This window comes from Apiospora kogelbergensis (assembly GCF_038363985.1).
Source record: "Apiospora kogelbergensis strain CBS 113332 chromosome Unknown utg000001l_segment0_segment0, whole genome shotgun sequence".
Lineage (NCBI taxonomy): Eukaryota > Fungi > Ascomycota > Sordariomycetes > Amphisphaeriales > Apiosporaceae > Apiospora > Apiospora kogelbergensis.
In genome coordinates this window covers 5,527,622-5,550,086 of record NW_027117418.1, presented here as the reverse complement: position 1 = coordinate 5,550,086, position 22,465 = coordinate 5,527,622, and the positions used below count along the sequence as shown (strand labels likewise).

The 22,465-nt window shown below is 53.9% G+C and overlaps 7 protein-coding genes across 7 annotated transcripts; 4 read left to right on the top strand and 3 right to left on the bottom strand.

Annotated features, from left to right (window-relative positions):
• Positions 1-294: 294 nt before the first annotated feature.
• PG998_001782 (uncharacterized protein) lies at positions 295-1,308 on the bottom strand (the record flags this gene model as incomplete). Its single annotated transcript, XM_066868600.1, has 1 exon — positions 295-1,308. The coding sequence occupies one exon, from the start codon at positions 1,306-1,308 to the stop codon at positions 295-297; it is 1,014 nt and encodes a 337-aa protein (XP_066737015.1).
• A 638-nt stretch (positions 1,309-1,946) lies between these two features.
• On the top strand, positions 1,947-2,852 carry PG998_001781 (uncharacterized protein; the record flags this gene model as incomplete). The annotated part of the gene is made up of 2 exons (XM_066868599.1): positions 1,947-2,200; positions 2,303-2,852. The coding sequence occupies 2 exons, from the start codon at positions 1,947-1,949 to the stop codon at positions 2,850-2,852; spliced, it is 804 nt and encodes a 267-aa protein (XP_066737014.1).
• A 1,291-nt stretch (positions 2,853-4,143) lies between these two features.
• On the bottom strand, positions 4,144-5,532 carry PG998_001780 (uncharacterized protein; the record flags this gene model as incomplete). Its single annotated transcript, XM_066868598.1, has 3 exons — positions 4,144-4,397; positions 4,643-4,917; positions 5,021-5,532. 3 exons carry the CDS (start codon positions 5,530-5,532, stop codon positions 4,144-4,146), a joined length of 1,041 nt encoding a protein of 346 aa, XP_066737013.1.
• A 5,940-nt stretch (positions 5,533-11,472) lies between these two features.
• On the top strand, positions 11,473-13,304 carry PG998_001779 (F-box domain-containing protein; the record flags this gene model as incomplete). The annotated part of the gene is made up of 3 exons (XM_066868597.1): positions 11,473-11,503; positions 11,562-11,940; positions 11,999-13,304. 3 exons carry the CDS (start codon positions 11,473-11,475, stop codon positions 13,302-13,304), a joined length of 1,716 nt encoding a protein of 571 aa, XP_066737012.1.
• Positions 13,305-16,513: 3,209 nt separating this feature from the next.
• Positions 16,514-19,081, bottom strand: PG998_001778 (uncharacterized protein; the record flags this gene model as incomplete). Its single annotated transcript, XM_066868596.1, has 1 exon — positions 16,514-19,081. One exon carries the CDS (start codon positions 19,079-19,081, stop codon positions 16,514-16,516), a length of 2,568 nt encoding a protein of 855 aa, XP_066737011.1.
• A 1,842-nt stretch (positions 19,082-20,923) lies between these two features.
• On the top strand, positions 20,924-21,682 carry PG998_001777 (uncharacterized protein; the record flags this gene model as incomplete). The annotated part of the gene is made up of 4 exons (XM_066868595.1): positions 20,924-21,197; positions 21,257-21,351; positions 21,411-21,502; positions 21,562-21,682. The coding sequence occupies 4 exons, from the start codon at positions 20,924-20,926 to the stop codon at positions 21,680-21,682; spliced, it is 582 nt and encodes a 193-aa protein (XP_066737010.1).
• A 23-nt stretch (positions 21,683-21,705) lies between these two features.
• PG998_001776 (V-ATPase subunit C) lies at positions 21,706-22,257 on the top strand (the record flags this gene model as incomplete). The annotated part of the gene is made up of 1 exon (XM_066868594.1): positions 21,706-22,257. One exon carries the CDS (start codon positions 21,706-21,708, stop codon positions 22,255-22,257), a length of 552 nt encoding a protein of 183 aa, XP_066737009.1.
• Positions 22,258-22,465: the final 208 nt, after the last annotated feature.

The window sequence follows — 22,465 nt, the reverse complement described above, 5'->3', positions numbered from 1 at the left end:
AGGATTTCACCGTATCGGGCACTGGATTTCTTGAATTTTCAGAATTCTATCCACTTACACTTCAAGTCTACATCTACTTGATCATGGTTAACATAAGCCGCGCTTTTGTTTTGGACTGATATCTTTATACCGCTCCGAGGCTTATAATTTCAACAGTCTATTTTAGAGCTCTCAGCTTATGTATTCCTAAGTCACGACTGAGAGTAAGAACAAACTCAGTAGTATATTGAACTTCGTGATAGCGTGTATAACGGCCAAGCTGACGCTACCAAGTGAATGGCCCCATTAGTAGACTCAAGCAAAACCCATATCCAAGCCACCATTACAACTATGTCTCGAACCGCGCAAGCTCCGTCTCGGTCCACTCCCACAGGCGCCTCGCCAAGTCGTCAGATTTGGCCGTCGCGCTCTGCGTACCCCCTTGCCAACGGCAGTATAGTATTCGCCGCTCACGACGTTTTTGGAAACGGACGCCCACAGCTGCGTCTTCGCCCCCTTATCCGGCGTCTGGAAAGGCGGCACATGCGCAAGAAAGCTCATGATCCGCCCCTGCACCGCCGGGCTCATGAATGAGTCTGCCATCGAGTGCCCCAGGTTGGTCGTCACCCATCCGGGGTGCGCGGCGGCGACCGTGACCCGCGGGTACCGCTTCGCCAGCTCGCGCGTAAAGAGCACGGTGGCGAGCTTGCTGACGCCGTACCGCCGCGCGCTGGAGACATCCATGGTCTCGCTCTTGAGCCGGCCCAGGTCGATGCCCACCTTCGGCAGGGCGACCTTGTGCGCCTCCGACCCTAGAACGACGACACGGACGTCACTGGGCTTGTCCTTGTCCTTCTCGGTCTCGGGCTCGATTTCGGCAGCCGATTTCAAAAGCAAGGGCAGCAACAGCTTAGTAAGCAGCGCATGGCCCATATAGTTCGTGCCGAACTGGAGCTCGTAGCCGTCGGCGGTGAGGCCGGGCGGGTTGCACATGACAGCCGCATTCAGCATGAGGATATCGAGGCGCGGCGACTCTGCACGCAGGCGTTGAGCTGCCTTTTGCACCGAAGCCAGCGAGGCAAGGTCGAGCTCCAGAAACTCGCACGGCGTGCCGCCGCCGCCGCCGGGGCCCAGCTCTTCCAGTATGTCCGCGATGGCGGCCTTTGCCTTTTCGGCGTTGCGGGCGGCGAGCCAGATTTTAGCTGGGCCGTGCCGAGCGAAGTGTTTGACGCAGGCCTTCCCCAGACCTACGTTGGCGCCGGTCACGCAGATGACCTTTCCCCTGAGGTCGGGAATGTCGCTTTCTGGGTCAAACTTTGGCGCAGTCATCTTGAAGAACCAGCAAGCTTCTGCTATTGATAGCCTGTTTAGGACCTCTCTATTACCGACATGTCGATCAGGTCATCACTAAGGAGCGGCTACTCACCATGAACAAAAAGTCGTTGTATCTTCTAGCGAGAAGTTTATCGTTTATATGCTCTTGCTGGTTGGGCGTTGGTAACAGCCAGGTAGTTAATTTGCCTAATTTGCCAAGATGCTGCGCATCATCAACGAGTGGGAGATTAAGCGTGATTCACGTTGATTCCTTGTTTCCTCCAAATTCCATCTAATTAGGCGAAGCCCGACAACTTGAACATTGTTTGCCAACCTGTTGTCGCCAGGGGGCAGCCAGCCCATCCAATAGCAAGCCACCTACTCGCTCATGAATGAGTATTAGTACGTAAAGGCAATGGGCTAAAAGCTGGGGGTTTTGAAGATCCGGGGTTCTGGTGGATCTGTTGCTGTTGATGAGAGCTTCTCCGTGTCACGCACGGCACACAGATGTGTTGATAAGATAAGCACCATGGGGGGGGTCATAGCTTAGTTGCGTAACCCGAGACGTCACAGTCGTCTGCATCCATCTGTCCAGCAAGCCCAGCCCATCATCTCGACAACTTGGTAGACATCGCACCGCATTACCCCCCAAGATGTACAGCCCTACGCCGCCTCCCCCGATACCACCGCCGAAGCCTAGCAGTCATGACACCAGCCGCCTAGGTACCCCCGCCACAAACCAGTCCCCGCGCCCACCGCCAAACCCAGAAACCATGTTGGATGGGAAAGGGAGAACGTTCGCGACAGATTCCGCCGGCCTGATACCCGCCGCGCGCCAGATTCCACCCCCGGAGGAGATTCCGGATCCGGGCGAGCAATGGCTGCCTAGGGTTCTCGAGGACAAATCGTAAGTCGGCATTGGCACTGCGGTGGTGATAGCTTCCCATTGCCCGTTTGTTGTACGTAATACTGACCTTATATGATTTGTGCCGCCACTACAGTAAACAAGACCTGGCCGATATCCTCTCCGACCCCAACCTCCTGAACGCCCTCACGCACGCGCCCGACACTGGGCACCCCTCCTCCTGTCTTCGCACGCTGGCCTGCAGTCCGCTCTGACGGAGAACATGACGCTCGCGGCGCACCTAGTGGACCTCGAAGGGCGCGTCTCGCAGCAGCGTGCGCATACGCAGGCCCAGCTGCTGTCGACACACGCTCTGGAGCGGCAGTGGCGCCAGAAACAGGCCGAGATGGACGCGGCCCTGTCGTCGTTTGCGCCCGCCGCCCTGTACGGTCGCCTGACCCAGGCGCTGGCAGAGCAGGAGCAGATCTGCGACGCGCTCGAGGAGAGCTTCCTCGACGGCGGCCGCGGAGCCCCGCCGCGCTCGTCGTTATCTTATAATGCCGCCACCGATGGGGGCGACGACGCAGGCGGGGTGGCGACGGAGCGCGAGGTGCTGGACTGGGTGCGCCGGTACCGCGACGCCAGAAAGCTGTACTACCTGCGACAGGAGCGCAAGGAGAGGTGGAACGAGCGCCGAGTTGGTGGTTGGAGGTGATGGTAAGTTACGTCTACTACCACCGCCACCACCGCTGGAACACGCACAGTTTACGGGACCTACAAGCTACGGTGATGCTACTTTCTGCGTTGCGCTACGGGCATGATTGGCCTGTGGGAGAATGCGGCGCCTTTTCGCAAAAAGGGGGCTGAGAACGGAGCGCCAGCAGCGCCCGGGTCAGAAACCCTCCAATGTCCTTTATTAGGCGCGAGACGATGAGTGAGGTTCATCGGATGATATCACGCGGAATCGTAAGCAATCCCAACAAAATTCCAAGCCGGATGGAGCTGCTGTACCACAGTGAGATGCGCCGTCGCAAGGCCGGTTTCACTCTGACGAACATGGGTAGCCATATCAGACCACGCCGGTGTCAGGCCGGGTCACAATGCAGTAAGAAGTTGCTTAACCACCAGAAAGTACCAACCAACACACTACGCTTCCTTATCTCGTCAGCGACAGCCCATGGGCATCTTCTATTCGATATTGCCAACGTGTACATACATACCACGGCGTCACGGTGTTGGGATAAGCTGCACATCCGCGCCAATGCTTGTTTGTAGTCGTAGTCGGTCCGATATCAACGTGGTGTTCCTGTAGGTACGCCCGCTTCGAACACTGTGCACCCCCATCCAAGCACACATGTTCTTTTTCTCCCTATTTTGCATCACCGCAGAGCTGCAAACCCCCGGGTTGCACCAGTGGTCCAGTGTTTCTTCACCGGGTGCGACATACATGCTTCCGGACGGGCCCTCATAGGCAACGCTTGCAGTTCGCGAATAGCCCTTGCCCTTTTCGAGCTGCGCAAAGTTGCAAAGGCTGCATGCGATCACCATCGTCTCTCGTATAGCCAGGCATCCGGTTCCGCCTCGACAGCAGGCTGATGCCTCCGTGTATCATGGACCTAAGCCAGCGTTGCATTCTATAGAGTACTTGGACAATTTCATGCCACATCCTTTGAAACTTCATGGGGATTCATTGAAATCGCACACCGGTCGATGACAAACCATAATAGGCTGGTTAATTCTACAGGCTATGGCTGGACAACAACGTGCTTTGCTTTTATTGTTTAGACTTGCCTTACAAGTCCAACTATTGTCACATAATAGTGGCATTGGCGTCGTAGTTGCAAAGCCAGGTCGGCAACACTAGTGACGACGTCGCAACAATAAGCTTGCCGGAAAGACCGGGCTTTCGCCTCTACACCCAAATTCCAAGACTGATGCTTTCAGCCCATCTTATGCTTCAGGTCTCCACCTCGTTTATAATCTCATGTATCTCAACACCACCCTTTTCATAACAGACTGAAAGGGCTCTTCGTCATCTCCGGACTTCTGGGGCTCAGAGGCAGCATGAACAGCTCGTCCTCAGTTTCATGCGCCTTAGTGGTGGGCATGTTGTTGCCACTGACAATGGCGTTCAACGAACCGACCGCATGGCCTGCCGCAGCCCCCATTTTAGCCGCGCCGGCGGCAAAGGTTGTTGTCGACGGAATAGCGATGTCCGACGTGTCGGGAGACAGTGAATATAAATGATGCTGTTGATGACCTAAATGGGAATCGTGAGCAATTCTCTCTCTTTCTTTCTCTCTCTTTCTTTTTCTCTCTTTCTTTCTCTCTCTTTCTTTCTCTCTCTTTCTTTCTCTCTTTCTTTCTCTCTCTCTCTCTCTCTTTCTTTCTCTCTCTCTCTCTCTCTTCTTTCTCTCTCTCTCTCTCTCTCTCTCTCTCTCTCTATCTATCCCTGTCAAGGGGAAATAAAGAAACTGTAGTTCCTTTTTCATAAAAAGGACTTACCAGAGGAGGCGGTAAAATCGGATGCGTTTGTGACCAGCTTCAGGCCCCGCAACTTCTCACCGAGTCGGCCTGCTACCGGTGATCTTGGGCTTTGTGGAGTAGGCGGAATCTGCCTTGTATCGGAATGTCCAGTGTCCGCGTCAGGGTTCGGTAGCCCAAAATGCTCGGCAATCCAGTCCCTTTCCTGCACCGCCATGACCAAAGCTATGCCTTCGCTGTTGTTCCCCATTTCGCGGCGGATTTCGTCCTGTAACTGGGACATACGCTTTTTGGCCCTGCATTCGATGTAAGGTCAGTCCTTGGTGATTCAAACTTTCTAGAGAAAGAGAGCCCCTGGCGCCGATCTCGTAACTGCCTGATGCACTCGATGATCATGACGCATGACGTCTAAACATGCATTGGGGTGGTACGAACCAAATAGTATGCAGAACACCCCTTTTCCCTACATCTTTTCTCGTGTCCATACCAAGCGCCGGGATATATATCGCGGGCATCGGTTTCGTACTTAGTACCCGACCACTTCGGGATTGCGAAATCTGTATCATGGGCGGAATAGTGATGTCGGAAGGTATTAAGAAATAAACTCGTTGTGTTTCGCTCCCCTCTCTTTCACTCTGGGCAGGGATTTGGGTCTTTTTGCCCTCCCAGGAAACCTCCCAACCCTCATCTTGTTTGCCGCCGTATAAAAGAGCGCCCGACGTGCCGGCAGTATCGCCCGCTGCCGGATTCCATTCGACCAGGAGTACTTTTGTACCTTCGTTGCCTCTCCCCGTCTCGAACTCGAAGCGCGCCAGGGCGTCTTGCGAAGACGGCGTTGCCGGAGAATCTACAGGGCCCGCGTCGACCGCAGAGATACCGGGTTCGGGGGCTTCGATGGTTGGAGCCGCCATTTTGTGCCGGCAAACCGCAGTATTTCCAATTAAAAAAATCAGGAGTGATTATGGCAAGCCAGCCTCCCAAGGCAGCTCTGTTGATGACCCGGTCACTTTAGCCGCAAAGCCCGGGTTGATGTAACCCTGAGGTGACAACACGAGGCACTGGCTAAGCTGAGTGAGAGCAGGTAACCGTCACTCAATGCGCCTTAGTGGTGCGTAGGATTGATCAGCCGCGACGCGGTCAAACACCTTCAAGACCTATTGGAGACAAGAGCAATACCGGGCGGTGGTGGGTATGCGCCTGCAGGCCCGCAAGCACACGGCGATGTTTCGGGGTTTCGTGTCGATAAACAAGATACCTATCAACCGAACGGACCCGGCAAGGTCGTTGGCAAACAAGATCCGTGAGGCGAAAGCGGCCACAAAAAATGACAAGGGATATTTGGAAAGGGAGCGGCTCAGGGCCGAGAGCAAGTAGGCTCGAGTGATGAAGAGGCAAATTGCAGAACAAGTTTGGCCATGAGGCTAGGAAGCTATGAAGGCCAGAGGCATTATCTGTTTATGGGACGAAGAATCCTGCCGGATGTCGGTGGAGATCTATGTTTCTTTTCGAAAGAACCGCCCACGCAGCAGCGAAGATGCGGCGGGGGAGGAAGAGCAGCAACGAGAAAGTCCATTTATTTGACTTGTCGTGGGCACGAATTTCCCTGGCTCAAAAAGGAACACTTGACAATCTTGGCGAGGGAGCCATGATTACGGTACGCCCAAGGGACAAGTCCAAGATGAGTAATAGAACCGCCGCTTCAGCGCAAAGAGATTGCGGTGTATGGGTGCAGTGGTTTGGCTCGTCCGAGATGTCATGTAACTCGAAAGTACCGCCTTTTCGTCAGACAAGCAGCTTCTGTCCCATTCGTAGTCGAATGAGCGTCGGCGACGAGGCAGGGCCCTGAAGAGAGCTTCCCTGCTATTAATAGAATAGCCAGGTTAGACACATTGCGGCATGAAAGTTGTGGATCCGTTGCCACGAGAGACAGAGACAGAGAGAGAGAGAGAGAGAGGGGAGGGGGAGAGAGTGAGGGAGACAAGAGAGTAAGAGAGAGTCAGCTAACTGCTAGGGTGGAGTTCCTTCCCACGCGAGAATGAGGGGTCCTGATCCTGTAGCCTGCACGCATTGGGACAGATGACTGGCGTCGATCTCCAACCAAACTGTCGGCGAAAGTGTCGAAAGAGATGGTTGGATGGCACATGGAGGGTGTCAATGTCGATGCTTAGCTAAGCTACACACCCGTCTGCTGCCAGCTGCTGTTTTCCTAGATTCCGCCTGCAAAGATCGACCGGGCAATATGTACGGCTCGAGTTTCGTCGATGCACACAAACGGTCCATGATTGCGAGTGCGGGCCGCTTCGGGGTCGTGAGATAGACAGTAGTATGTAGGCCATGGAACGGGTTTCGCCTGCCTCAGGGGCGCAACGTCATGCGAACAGAAAGCCATGCTTCGGCATTCGGATTGCATCGCAGTGATGCAATCTAATTGCTGATCGCCTCATACAATGCACCTCTTTGGAGGATATGTCGCAACGAGCCAAGCCTGCCGAGGGTCCAAAACAAGGGAATATGCCTACTACTGCTGCGACTACTACTACTACTACTACTACTATTATTATGTAGATGGAGGAAACTTGGGACACGGAAGCACACAGGAAGCACTCCATAGGGAGACAAGTATGCCGATGGCTTGAGAGGGTCGGAGCTCGCCTGGCGCAAAACCCATGTTAGAACACGTCCAGTAACTTGAGGTAATTGAGGCAACATGCGACAGCCCCTTTCCTCAAAGGAAATATGAGACCAGGCAAGGAGCTGGCAGCTGGAAGGCTGCCTGACTGGTGGTCTAGAGTGGGTGGGTGAGTCTGGGCTATTTACAACAGAGGGCGGGCGTCTTACAGGGCAGCCATGCACAAAAGCCAATGACATACGAGTTCCCCAGATTTGGGCCGGCATCTTACGGAACAGTCGTGAGGGGGAAGGGGGAAGATGTTCTAGTTCTACTGTAGTCACTAGTAGTGTGACCCCCACATCCAAAAAAACCCAGGTAACGTAAGGGGGCAGGGAGGCGGTTCCGGTCCGAAGCCTTAACCTAGGACGGGTTTCCGAGCCGGATGGCTTCTTCACGCGGCGTGGCCGGTACGTACCCTGTGTGTGTGTGTGTGTCTCTCTCTCTCTCTCTCCCTGCCCGTTCCCCTGGCGCACTGACTGCTGCGCTGCTGGGCAGAACATTCTGGGCTGGATTATGGGTCAATAGGTCAAGAGATTTATGGTTGTCCCGGAAAGTATGACATCAATTTCTGAGGGACAAAGCTTGGGTATGTGTTGAGATCAGAAGGTAGAATGGCTCGAGATGATATGACATGCAAAACAAACCCTCTTGGAATGCTGGAAGCGAGATGCCGATCCCTACCAACTCGGAGCTGAGTTGTTGGGCAATGATAGCACCGCTGTCTTACTACTTACATGACGCGCTACGAAAAAGAAACAAACCTCTCGATCTCGAGCGTTACGCTTCATTGTTCACCTTGATGATAGGCACGCAGAGCGCAAACTTGATCGTCACTGGCTGGTGATACTGCGCATAGTACTCTGTATAGAGTTTGTCGATAGTTGCGACCCCCGATGAACGGGGATCTACCTATAATGTCAGCATCTCCTCTGGGTGTTTGTCTCTGGGTGATGATAAGGAGAAGGCGATGACAGGGTTGTTTAAGAGCGCCAATGAGATAAGCCGGAGTCAGTCTGAGCAATTTGCGAGAACGGCCGGAGAAGGGCCGGTTAGAAATCGGTGGGACTCTTCTTGCGTCGCGGGGACTCCATCCCTTCCCTCGTCGCACGCACTGTCTGCCAAGAAGTAGAACCATCTTCCCGCTTTCCCGGAGTCAAGTGATGGACGAGTGAGCATGCAATCGGTCCGCGGCATCTTCTAGAGGGTATGTGTTCACGATAGTTTCGTGGAAACGCGTGAAATTATGCCGAGCTCAAACCTTCCCATCGGCCAGATTATGTACAAGTAGCCAGTTCACTTCAAACCAAGGTCGCGATCTGCATGGCCATTTTTACCTGACCTAGACATACTACGTACGCTCGTGGAGAGATTGACAGCACCTCGCACACTAGTTGCGGCACCCGTCGCATTGTCGCCATTGCATCGTAAGCCTTTCTGGAAAGCTTCGCATCATCAATAAGGATTTCGAGTGCTCTAATCCGGGGCTGCTAAAAACTGCTAAGACAGTGGGAAGGTTAGTCGTGAGAGAAGTGCCGAGTTGTAATGCAGATCGTTTGGTAGTAGCACACAAATACTATGACATGGTCGTCCATATGTGCGCAGGGCCCATACATAGGTGATAGGGTCACCCTCGTGACTTTGAATGCCGCCCGTTTTCGCCTGAGGGAACGTTTCTTTTGCGAAGATACCATCTTGCGATATTGAGGCAAAGGAAGAAGCGAATTGCTTGTTTGGCATTGCACCGATCTACCCTTAAACTCCAGTGGCCATTGCTCGGCATAAGCTTAAAGGAGGCACTTTCGGCAAGGAAGAGCCATGGCGTGCGTGGTATGGGCCAAAAAAAGAGAGAATGCTCCCGCCCAACCCAATCGAACTCAGCCGAGTCAGACTGCCGGCTAAATGCAGACGCGAGCTCTAGACCAGACCACAGAAGCAGGCACAGGGTCGCTGCAGGGCCAGATTGAGAAGGCGCGGCCCTGGGTTGTGAGAAGTCGAAACCATGACAGCTCTCTTCTGGATTTGCAAGATAACAAGACAGTCACATATCAAGTGCGACCAGTAGCAAGCGTACAGCGCAGCCTTGTCTATCTCTTGTGTATCGGGCGTTAGGCGGGGGTGGACCGACTTCATGACTGATAACCGTCTTTGATAAGGGTTCTACGGGCCGACTGGCTTGGTTTGACGGCGACGGCGGCGACGACGACGACAAAGACAAGTGACCAAGGCTCCACTGACGCTAGGTAGTACATAGGACGGTAGGCAGATACATACGTATCTGTGTTTCGTGGCAGGTCGTGCGTGCTTGACGAACGTCATGCTGGAAACTGGCTGATTCGCGCAAGGCTAGAAGGTAGCAGGTAGCAGGTAGTAGGTAGGTAGTAGGTAGCACACCCGCTGCCCGCCGATGGAAGGAAAGCACTGGACGATTAGGGGGTGTTGAAAGGGCTTTCAAGGCGGGAAGATCACTCGCTCGGGCGTGCTGTTGCCACCCCACTATTTGGCCGGCCATATCGCCGTAAGTAGTGCTCCGTGGACCCAGACGTGACCACCGTCGGCCACTGGGGGTGGGAGCTGGTTACGTTTCCGTCGAACTTGGCTACGAGAATAGCCCCGAGACGGTACAGAAGAAAGCGAAAAAGGACGAAAAAGGTGGCGCATCTTTCAACTGCAGTGCACCGAGGAGGGCGCGCGTTGCTACCTGTACATACATATCTAAGCCCAACTACCAGCTTTGCCAACTATGTACAAGCCCCTCAGCGTCAAGTGTTGCAGTAGCCGCAAACTCTACAACAGCCGGCCGGAGACGCGTCCTTGCCTATCAGTGGTAGTTCAGAGAATGAATGGATATTGAGAGACAATCATAATTCAAGGTGTGAGGTTACTCGACAGAGGCATGAGTGGGTGACGGGCCGGTAGGTATGTAGTACTGTGATAGCCATCTGACCTGAAAGTATGGATGGATGTGAGGTATCGTACGTGCATCAATCAATACAGCACTCTGTCCAATGTGGTACACATACACAAACACACACACACACACACACACACATACAGCGGGAGAGAGAGACAGAGAGAGTTTTGACGAGCGAGAAGCCTTGAAGCCCAGAGCCCAGAGCCCAGCGGGCCACGCGCGGCGGTAACCACCCCTTGGCAAGCTTTGGCTTGGTAGTATTATGGTGAAATGTCGGCCAAAAGAGAAAGAATAGAAAGAAAAGAACTTCTCCACGCTCCGTAGCTCCCCGTCCGTCCTCTTCTCGTTTCGCCGTGTGTGTCCTGGAGCAGCGAGAGCAGGCCCAAAGTACAAGGCCTTGCCTGCCACTGTCCACTGTCCACTGTCCTGTCCGCTGCTGCTTCTTTGCCCAGACGCCCCAGAATCTCTCCACCCGTGCTTCCACACACCCCCTCCACCCCTCCCCCATTACCCATCACTCGGCCTCTTTTCCCATTCCGACCCCCAGTCTCTTGTCTCTTTTTCTCCAGTTCCAAGAGATCCCCAAGACCTGCCCTTCTAAGCCGGACCAGACCACCGAGACTAGAAGTATACTACTTTTGCCTCTTGCGTTTCGATTCTACCTTCCCCCCTCCCCTCGAGTCTTTGATCGTATAGGATTTGCTGTGTTGGTCCCGACACCTTCGTTTGATAGTGAATCTGAATCCCACCCGTTATTACCACTAACACAACGTGGCGGCATATCCCAATTAAACGATTCCCATTGGCAACTCCCACCACCACACCACGCCTTGCACCTGATCCCGACTCTTGTGCACTCACGTCTTCGCTCGCCGCGGAACGACTCAACGCGGCCACGGATTGGAGACGATCCAGAACGACTGGTTTTCATCGAAAGACGCCCCCTTCTCTGGACGATTCGACGACTTCTCAGTGACCGGCACAAGATTCGCCCTCACATTCCTCGCTTCTCGCCGAGACCCGACTAGCGACAGGCACCAGGCACCCTTGGGTCTAGAGCACAACGCCTTGACAGCAGGAGAAGAGACGGTGGAACTGGCGCCCCGGGTGTGCAGGTTGGGCCGATTAGAGACTCGGAACGTTGCGTTTCTGTCCAACATCTCATACTCGCCCGTCCACTCGTTACCGATCGTATCTTGCGTCTTGGCGATTCAGCCTTCGACTTGAAGAACCCACTGCCGTCTCAGACCGAGTACTCGATGTCCCAATATGCTTAATTCGCGACCGACAACTGTCGCCCGTACCAGGTTCATTCCTTTGGCTTCTCGTTGCCTCGTAGAGGACTTGGACGCATCCAGCGACTGCCTGTCCTCCGCTCTGCTTTGAAGTCCTACCTTATCGACAGACGATCGTCCTTCCGCCTATCATTTGCCATGGACCCCCTCACGTAACCGAGTTCGCTTCCCAGCGATACTTTGATAAGCTCAAGCAGCTTGCCGAAGCGAAAGACCGGCAACCACCAAATGCCCCCCAGCAAGACGGTTCAGTGGTCAGCACCGCCTCGACTTTTATCCTTCCCATTGGAGCCTCCAAGTCACCAGAGCAGATTGATGCCGAAATCCTCAAGACTGCGGATAAGAGACGTCTTCCCTTCAAGTTCCGTAATATCATACCCTTACGAACCTCAACCGAGCATGACCAGCGCCGTTTGGCCACTGAAAACGCTCACAAACAGAGGTTTGTGGGAATCCCGAATCAATTTGGGTTTAAATTGTTTGTTAACTCATCTATACAGGGCGGCTTTCGACCAGCTTTTCCTTGCGCTTCCTAACGAGTTGAAGATTCAGATTGTGGCATCATTACCATTATCTGATATATTGAGCCTGAGACTTGCGTCTCGTTCGTGGCATGCCATGATTTCACTGAACGAATTGCCGATTGTTCGTTATCACCTCAAACACCACATCCCGGCTTATGCGACACGGCTGTACCCGGTGCCGGAAGATAGGTCGGCTGTGAACATACATTACCTCTGTGGGATATGGCATCGATTACATGTTGCGGCAAAACTCGCATTTCTCATTTGCGAGTGGATTACGAAAGAGCTCTTTCTGAGGAGGACCGAAGAACAACGGCGGGGTTTCTCTGTTCAGCGCGAGCGCATGCGGCGGCGCCTGATCCCATTGCTGTTCACTTTGTTTCATTTCTTCGAGACGTATCGGGCTCTCCACCTCCAGTATATCGAAGAGCATGGCCACGGTCTCATGAAGGAGCCTTATACGGTGAACCCCATCGAGGCCAAGATCATGAGTATGTACGACGACAAGACGCTGCTACATGTTCACCAAGTGTTCCCCATGGTAGTGTCGTCATTCTGCCGAAGGCTACGACCCCCTTCATATGTCGGTCGTGTCGAAGGAGCTTTGCGCGGTTACATGCACGGGAAGCCCAGTGACGAGATTTACGTGACTTCGTTGTGTATCGGTGGACTTCGGCAATGCGAGCGTTTCTGGGAGATCAAAGGCTACAACTCACGAAGAGGCACTGTCGACGCTTGGTACAACTCAGTTGCCAAAAACCCAGCTACTAAGATCCCTGCCGAGCCAGCGGCGAAACCACGCCGGGGCCTGTTGGGTCTGAGCCGCAAGAAGTCGTCATTCAATATTAAAGATGCTGCAGCTCCGGGGACTGAGGCTTCACCACCTCTTCCGGACACGAGGGCCCGTCGCACATCCGACGCAGCACGGAGGCCGAGTGACGCTACGTCACCACTGCCCAACGCTACAATGGTGGAAAGCCTGGTCTTCGATACTAGCATGTCAGCTGGGATGCCGATGGGCCCCTTATCCCGAGAGCAACTCAGGCTCATCATCCCGGATCTTCCCGTTTTACAACAAATATGGATGCAGACCGCCGAAGCTCTCATCCTAGATCGGAAGATTGTTGAACGACCGCAGGATATCAAAAGAAACGCTGCGGTGATGCTGGACCTCATCCAAGAGGATGGCGCGGCAGTCCAAGACGAGTGGTGGTATGGCCGAGTAGCACCTGAATCGGTCTGCCCACCCTTAGAATCGATTGACGAAGATCCCATCGAATAATCGCCATGTATACAAATGTATCCCATGGCTCGAATTTCACCCTACCAATCTACGTCGTTTGACGTAATGCTCTCTACTATACATCACCATCATTTCTCTCTCTCTCTATCTCTCTTGTTGTTTATTTTATACCCACGAGAAGTCATTGGCATTTGCAGGCGTTCCGGTCAAGAGAGGTTCAGGCCGGATAGTTAGGCGGCCCTAGAAGCGGCGGCGTCCATATTGGAGTTATTTTCTTTGTCTTATGGATGGGATCGACGGCCAAAATGAGGACTCCTCCGAACACCAATTTTCTTATTTGAATTGTCTATGCAGCGTTACTCGTATGCATAGGTACTGGGCTGACAGCTGGGCCAAGATGAGCCCGGGGTAGGGGGATGAGTGTACCAGATAGATGAAGCCAATGCTAAAGCAAGACACTATCAATGTGTCCAAGCCGCACTCGTCAACACTGCTATAAGTGTCTATAACTTGCTTACAAGGCTCCCAACGCCAAACGGCGAATACTGTTTTCTTGGCGAGTATAGTCGGATCTCGGTCGTACCACTCACTCGTTGACGCCCACATTCCGACGCCGACTCCCGACTTCCGACCCCATGAGGTGGTATGTATTGTCCCTATCCAGCAGCCCGCCCAAGAATCGTCCGATGGATTACATACATATATCCACTCGATATATGGGGAGTCTCAACACCAATGTCGTAGGTACCCTGCTTTATGCCAGCTTTCCCATGGGGTCAGGGGCCCCCCACTGTCGGGAGAGCATGCGCTGCTCCCTTTCGCTGTCTCCCACTCTTTTCCTGTTTCTCTTCCGTCACATTGCCATCGCACATCGACCAAAACTCCATATTCGGCCCGTTGTCCACACAATCATCTCATCAGGACAGATCCTCCCACCCACCCCATGATCTGTACGCACTCTGGTTTTCTTCTTCCTTCTCGCGTCCCCCGTAGAAGTATCGGGGTTCCCACCATTATTCGTGCCTCCCACTCGCGCTGGCGCACTGTACGGTCAACGGTTTCCGACGGTCGTCCCGGGCGCTTGTTTATTCTCCCCCAGTCGTGAAATCTATCTGAGGCTGGCCCGGACCCCAAAGGGCCAAACCAGCCATGGGGGGTTGGCGTGTGGGAGAAAATACGTAGTGAACGTCTGGCAGGTTGTTGTCGGTGTTTCCTGTCTGCATGTGTAATACTTGCGCTGTACCACATCGCCGCTCGCTCACCTACTGACTCAGCATGCTTTCTCCCTGCGCGCAGCCGTCGCGGGCACTAGATTCTCCCGATAAGCGAGATGCGATGGCCATGAGAAGAGTGAACTCAACTGTTTGTTCCTGCAACGAGACCCGGGTATATTATCTTCGTCCGGCCTAGCCTCCATCACTTACAACGCTGCTTAAACAAGCTAACGACTTCCAGCCGATTCGGGAAACGAGAGGCTGTGGAGTCTAGCTCGCGTGTGTCTTTTCCATGGCGTCGGAATGGATCTAGATAGCGCGTGACACTGGAAGGTTAGGGGACAGGGGTGAGACAACAGCAGGGGGGAGAAGAAAAGACAACTAGAGCCTCAGCGGTCGGTTTCTTGGTCAAACTTTAATATCGTCCGACTAGAATTAACTATGCATATGTAAATGTACCTAAGAGGAAAACATGAGAGACAACTGTTGTCACGACGGCACGCAGGCAAAAGAAAGGGGGCTCTGCAGACGACACACAACAACGCACACAGCTTACGTAGTATATGCGGTACATCAAGATCATCCATCTACCACAAACCAAAACAAGGCAAAAACGTGGCCGTCGATTGATCGTGACGGCGATGATGGATTCCCTTTTTTTTTCTTCTCCAGATGTCAACTTAGTTCGTGCTCAACCCCAGGGGGTATGAAGAAAGAAGAGGGTCACTTTCGGGGGAGAAGGAGCCGCCGGCCGCCCACCAGCGAAAAAAAGCGACAGGAGGGAAGAGGAAGAAGAAGTTCGATTCGAAGCCATCCTGCTCCAAAGTGGGTAATTTGGCCGATATAACCCCATATCACCTACGGGCGAATTCTGGTCTACCGACAATACTAGTCGTGGGCCGAGGCTTCTGGGCATGTCCATGACTCGGCAAATCTGGGGAGGAAACCGGGTGACCTGGTTCACTTAGCCACACGTTACCAAGCAAGCCAAAAAAGAAAAAAAAGAAAAAAAGGAAAAAAAAGGAGTCGGTGTAGCTACCGACCTCCACCACATATATGACATGATACTCCTCTATTTCCATCGAGACGCTTGATCAAGAACAAAAAGCTGGCTATACTCGATATCGCTCATTATGCCTAGAAATACATTGGGGTGGTTGGGGGGAAGACGTTAAGATCGGCGGCATGACTACTGCAGTGGTATATTCAGTCCCATCTCTGGCTTCTGTACTCTTCCGCTCCCGACTTCGCTTCCCACATCTGGCAGCATCGTCGAAGAGAAAATGACATGGCCGATGTTTGCTCGATCAAATGTTCCATTCATTCGTCCGTCGTAGCGCAGTGAAGACCTCCCAAGTGTCGGTAGGAATCCAGGTTGCGTCTGAAATTACTTTGAAACTGCAAGAGAATCCCCCAAAATCGCCGCCCAAGAGGAAAATGAAAACGCCCATCATGATTCGTGGCTCCAAGACTAGATGAAAATAGCAGAAAAGGGGCTAAAATGAAAGCCCCTCACCAAAAATACAGACATAATCAAACAAAGCATGGTTTTTTCGTCGTTACATCGTCAAGACCACCGGTTTCGACCGTAGCCCGTGTTTATACCGCTTTTATTTAAGCCGCTGGTGTCGTACCCGCCATTTGTCATAGCACTGTTCGGATATGAAGTCGCACCCGAGCCACTGTTGGTGCGTTGGACGTTGCTGCCCAGAGCATATGCCCCCCGCGCCTCCCATCCCCATACCGCTGTGAGCCGCGCTGGAGTCCAGCGCCTGCATATCGAACAAGCTCTGGTCAGAAAAGGAGGGAAACGAAGCTACACCGCCATGCGAGCTTGCGGGAGTTGGCCGTGATGTCCCGAAGTGTGGTGACTGCGTTGGAACCCCATGTGCGGCGTTGCTTGCCGTCCGGTATGGATTGTCCATCGATGACGCAGACGTCGTTCGTCGGGGGGCAGCATACGAAGCATTAGGGTGGACGGAACTGATGGACGGCGAGGCCCGGAACGAGTTCTCGGTTCCCATCAAGGGCGAGTTATTCTGGGTCCCAAACTGCGGAGAATGCGTCACATGGGACACCAGCGTGGTCCCCGGGGGAGTTGGTTGTCATGCCATGTTGCTGGCGCGGGTTCGAGGAATAAGCCCCTTGCTGTACTGTGTAGGAGGGACTCTGGTTTTGGCTGTAATAGTTTGGAGCGTTCGCAGTCGCCCGGGTGCTTTGCTGAGAGGGCAGAGTGGTTGTCATTTGGGGTGGCTTGGAGATATGTGATGGTGTAGGGGACACAGTATGCTGTTGTTGACGCTGTTGCATCTGTTGCATGTGCGGGTGGTTGCTGCTGCTGCTGCTCTGCGCGCTTTGCTGGCGGTTTTGCATAGATGCTGTGAATTGTTCATAGTGTGCAGCCAAGCCCTCAGCCGGTGCAGCAGGGATAGAATGTCTAGTGGCTGATGGAGCCTGTTGATGTGATTGCTGCTGCTGTTGTTGCTGCTGCTGCTGCTGCTGCTGCTGTTGTTGTTGTTGGTGTTGTTGCTGCTGTGGCCTCTGTTGCTGGCTGCCGTAAGCTTGATAGTTTGGCTCGTTGCGCGCTTGGAGTGCACCCATCTGGTCGTACTCTGCGTCAAGAGATTTGTCCATAGACTGGCGTGGCATCACTGTGGACTGCTGTGACGTCTGGCGTGGTAAGTTTGGAGAAGCAACAGAGGAAGGCATAGTCTGCGCTATGTTACTGGCAGGTGCTGCCGCAGTCACCGCGGGTACAGGAGTTCCTGCGTTTTGTCGCTTCGCCGCTGCAGAATTCGATTTCCGCGAGCGCTTCGCAGGCGGACCAGACGTGCTACTGGGCTCCACGGGCATGTTCTGCTGCCTGTTCCCTCCCAGAATTGCACCAACTGAGGCGACCTCCGATTGCTGTGACTGGAACGTTGACTGGGGTGTTGTATCAAGCGTGCCGTTCCCGTTCGTGATTACCTCAGCACTTTTGTTCGGTTGGCGCTTTCGTTTGGCACCAGAAATAGTAGACGCCTTCACTTGGGGTGTGCTTGGCTGGGTATCCTGGGGTGGAGCAGTATCCTGACCAGCGTTCGGAGGCGGCAGCTGCGTACGCTTGTTCTTGATTCCACCGCCGTTCACTTGACTCGGAGCAGCTGCGGCGGCGGCGTTGGGTGTGGGTAGAGTGGGTGGTGGAATATACGAGGTACTGGTCTGCGGTGCAGGGACTGGTGTTTGCTGCACGCTTTTAGAGACCTGGGTCGATGCATTGGCTGCTGCATTGCCTTTACCCTTTGACCCTTTGGGCCGCCCTGTGTTATTTTTGATTGGAGTCGTGCTCACGACCTCCGTGACAGGCACAGCCTGCACAGCCTGAGGGTGACTAGGCTCAGTTGAGGCTTGTGTTTGCTGCGGCATTTCCTGAGAACCCGCTGCTTTGGGTCGGTTCTTGGACCCTTTCGGCCGGCCTCTTCTTTTAGCAGACGAGCCAGGTTCTCCGGCCTCGTTGTTGATAGACGTGAACCCAGACGCCGGGGTTGCATTCTCCGCCCTCATATCAGAAACACGTGGAGGCGTCAGGAGATCAAACACCCTCCTTTCGACAACATCTCCATCTGGATCAGCTCCCGCCGGCTCCTCGTCCACATCTACCCAACTCTCGTCGTGGGCTACTTCCGGCTCATCGGTCGCTTGTTGTGCGGGTTGCGAGGCCAGCGCAACTGTAGCAGTCTGGCCATTTGGTTTGGAGCCCTTCTTTAAACCTTTGTCTCTCCTGACCTTGGTTGCCTTGCTGCCCTTTGGTCGGCCTCTCGGGCGTCTTGCCGGAGCCGCTGGGCCAGCAGGTGGAGGAGGGGGCCTCTGAGGCCGGGTAAGGTCTGGGAAGATCTCGGAAATCCAGCCGACAAAAAGATTACCAGTACCGTTAGCCTCACCACTGTCGGGAAATTTCCCGTCGGCAGGCGGTGGTGCGTCAGGAATGCCCCCGAAGAAAGCCAATGCCTTGCAAACCTGGTCCACAACCGTCGCATGCGGCAGGCTACGAATCAGTGTGAGTAGGCGGGCCTGCTCTGCCTTCACCCCTGACGCAGAAAGCGCTCGCTGTGGTTCGGGAGCAGGCGTAGGAGTGGCTGCAGAAGCAGGCGCAGCTGCACCAGCTGCACCAGCTGCGTCCGAGTCGGATGGGGTCTTGGCCGGTCGTGGGCGCGCATAGTTGGCTCGCCGGTGATGGGAGACGTAATGGGGTGTCTCGGCGAGCTTCGCCTGCAGGGCAGTACTTTCACTATTTCGCTTTGCCGCCTCGTACCTGGCCTGGCTCTCGTTGCGGTTCGAGAGTTCCATGTGCATTACGTTGAAATTGCCCTTCATGAGGTCTGTCTTGCCCTTCAGTTTGCTGGGAATCGGGTTTCGCACACGGCCGTCCGAGTGAGCGCCATTATAGGCTCGGTTATCTATTCGAAGACCCGAATGTCCGGTGACGGTGTTATCGGTGGCCGCTTCATTGGGGGCAGCCGTGAGTTCGGCTTGACTGTCAGTACTGACAGACGAGGAGACGGGAGCTGGTAGCTGTTGAGGGGAATCCAGGGCTGTTGACGCATTACTCGCGGCAGTGGCCATTGGATCCAGCGGCTGCGATCATGGCCGTAGAGGCGAATCGTGGCTAGAAATCCCAAGCCGCAGGGCGTATCTATGTATTGTCTTTGGTTGTGAAGACTTGACGAGCACCAATTCTGGCCCTTGGAAAAGGACGTGTTGCCGCAAGTACGTGCCCCCACGTCCCTATCGGAACATAGTTTGGTCGAATGGTTCCACGCTCGATCGTATACTGATGTGGTCTGGCTCTCAGGCTCTCGGGCTCTCAATGTCAAGTTGAATGAATGGCCACCTCGCAGTATTGAAACCGGGGGGATGCAAAATAGCGACAATACGTCAGTTTACGATCAGCTACTACTTCGAACGCCAAGAGCGTGGAGCGTAGTTCCGGTCGATGTAAGGTAATGATAGTTGCGCTGCGCACTCGGTATAAACGGTCGTGGAAGTAGTGATGGACGATGAGGACGACACAGATGACACGACGACTGTTGGTGGTGAACAGGAAATTGGAGGATATCGGATGATGGGTACAGAAAATGATGGAAGAGACGCCGCACAACGCCAGCAATGAGAAGGGGAGGGGAATCGAGGACGGATTCAGCTCCTTGGAAGACGGGATCAATAACTGATTCCTGGGATCAGGTTCACCCCGAATGGCCACACTGGGTTGCTCGCTGGGCTAGCTGGAGTTGATCTAGTAGGTCGGTATGGAGGCTTGTAGTAGTAGCCAGTATCAAGGTTGCCCAGATGGAGGTGTTCACGGCAGTGCTAGCTGGCCGACTGACCGACCTGCTTGCTGGCTTTACTGCTTTCGCTTTGGTCCCCAGTCTCCCCAGCAGTCACCAGTTCCAGTCCCCAAGGTCCAAGTCCAACCCTTCCCTTTGGGCAGAGGGTCACCGTAAGATTCTAATTTTGGCCTAGTGTGGCTCATTCATTGATCGGCAACACGAGCAGCAGTCCAAGAAGTCGGGTGGCTGGCGCATCTGAACCTGAACCTGAACCTGAACCGCCCGTAACTTCGCTGATGCATGCAGGTGCACGTTGGAGGTGGACTTTGTACGTCCTGATGACCCCCAATTTACCCTCGGGTTCTCCCATTTCTATGTAGAGAAGTCAATGGGCTTCGATGCATAAACATGTAGGCCATATTCGCTTCTGTTCAGTCGGAAGCCGGAGGGATTCCAACGCTCGTTACTTACTGAAACATGCATTGGCTCCGCGCAGCTGCATTTCACTACCGGGCTACGTACATGTACCTGGACCAGTTGCAGACAATAATACATATAGCAATCGGTGCATAGAGCGACTCAGTCAGTAGGCGTCGACCAGATACATGATGGAAGCTGGTGTGATCGTGGGGCAGCATGTGTGTCTGCATCTAGAAGTTATTCTAGCTGATGAGCTTAAAGGCAGTAGTCCCCGGCCAGAACCCGGCCCCCCCCAGTCCCCCGCCTACCAGAGCGCCTTTGTAGCGGGCCTTGCTGGGCATCCAAACAGCCGACAGGGCCAGAGCAGAAGCCAGAGGGCAGCCTGTCTGGTCACTTTAGACCTACCACCTGCCTGGGTTCTGCTGGGAGCTCCAACTCCATGCACATACACCACTACTGTCCTAGGTGGTCCAATAACGTCAACCTCAATCAACCGCCCGACACAACATAGAGAGCTGGCAGTTACCTCTCTCTCTCTCTCTCTCACTCTCTCTCTCACTCTCTCTTCTGGAGCTGCAGGCCGGTCACATTTTCCTAATTCGCGTGCTTGCTTCTTGCGCGGGGACATTAAGCTTCCTGCTGAGCGGTTATCCCGCCTAACAACTCGGCACAGCATCGCTACCACTGCCACTATATCTTTCGACCTCCCTACGCCAAGATGAAATACTGCCTAGTTTCGGTCCCCCTGGAGGCAGTCGATTCCGATGAGCCCCTTGATGCCCTCAAAGGGATCATAGGCGATAATGGAACAGTCCTTAACTTCGCCGTGCCAGACTTCAAAATCGGAACCTTGGATGCCCTTGTCCAGCAAGCTGATGACCTCGGTAAGCTCGACACCAACTGCGAGGGCCTCGTAGCCAAGGTCGCCGACTCCCTCAAATCACTGCTCGATGATTCAGACAAGGTCGAGGAACAGAAGCTTGTGAATGACAGTATGCATCCAACCCGTTCTCTTCCATTGCCGGAAATGGCCCGCTCACAAACACCACAGAGCCTACCGACAACTACCTACGCACATTCAACTGGAACAAGGTCCGGTATCGAGCAGACAAGCCCATTGCCGAGTTGATCGACACACTTCAAAAGGTAACGACGTCGCACATAATTATCCATGGCATGCCACAGCTGACTCGTGTTTCCCGCAGGAGCTTGTCACTGTCGACAGCGATGTGAAGGGGAAGCTCAACCAATACAACCAAGTCAAGACAAACCTTGCGACGCTTCAGAGAAAGCAGACGTAAGCCTCCAAGCATCCTTCTTTGCCGGCTATGTGGCGATGCGCTAATTAAGACTCAGGGGCAACCTCACGACCAAATCCCTCACACCTATTGTCGACCCCTCGTTACTTATCCAAGACTCCGAATACCTTGAAACCCACCTCATCGTTGTACCCGCCAACCTGAAGAAGGACTTTTGAAAGGCTACGAGGACCTGTCGCCCATGGTCGTGCCTAGGTCAGCCACACAAGTCGCTCAAGACGACGAGTTCGTACTGTTCACAGCGACAACGTTTAAGAAGCACAGTGCCGAGTTCTTGCAGAAATGTCGTGAGAACAAGTGGACCCCGCGCCAATACAAGTATGTGGAAGGCGGCAAGGAAGAAGAGCAGAAGGAGTTCGACCGTGTCGCGAGAGAAGAGAAGAAGGTATGGGGCGAAGCCTTGCGACTCAGCCGGACCGGCTGGAGCGAGAGCGTCATGATCTGGGCGCACGTTCTCACGCTTCGTGTGTTCGTTGAAACCGTGCTACGGTACGGCCTGCCGCTTCGATTTGCGTCTGCCTTGGTTGTTACGAACCCGAAGCTCGCTAAGAAGGTAAAGTCCAACATGGACTCGGCGTTCTCACACCTAGGAGGCAATGCGGTCGGCCGGGATAAGAAGGGGAGGATCACCAAGGATGATGCGGCGTTGACGTCTGAGATGGCGGCGGCAGGTTTGGCTCACGGCGAGGGCAGCGAGTACACTGCCTACGTGTACTACGAGTTTGAGCTCTAAGCCTGACATGATGAGATGGTTGTCTTTAAAGTGGCATAAGTCGTTGTGTTTGGCGACAACCAGAAATTAGTATCATTACGCAAATCAAGCAGGCGCCAGAATGAATGGGTATTAATCTTTTGCAGTGTGACGCTTCGAATACGGGTCGGGCGAAGAGAGCAGATAGTCGTCAAGCGATGACTAGGCCTTTGCAGAGATCCTACAACAC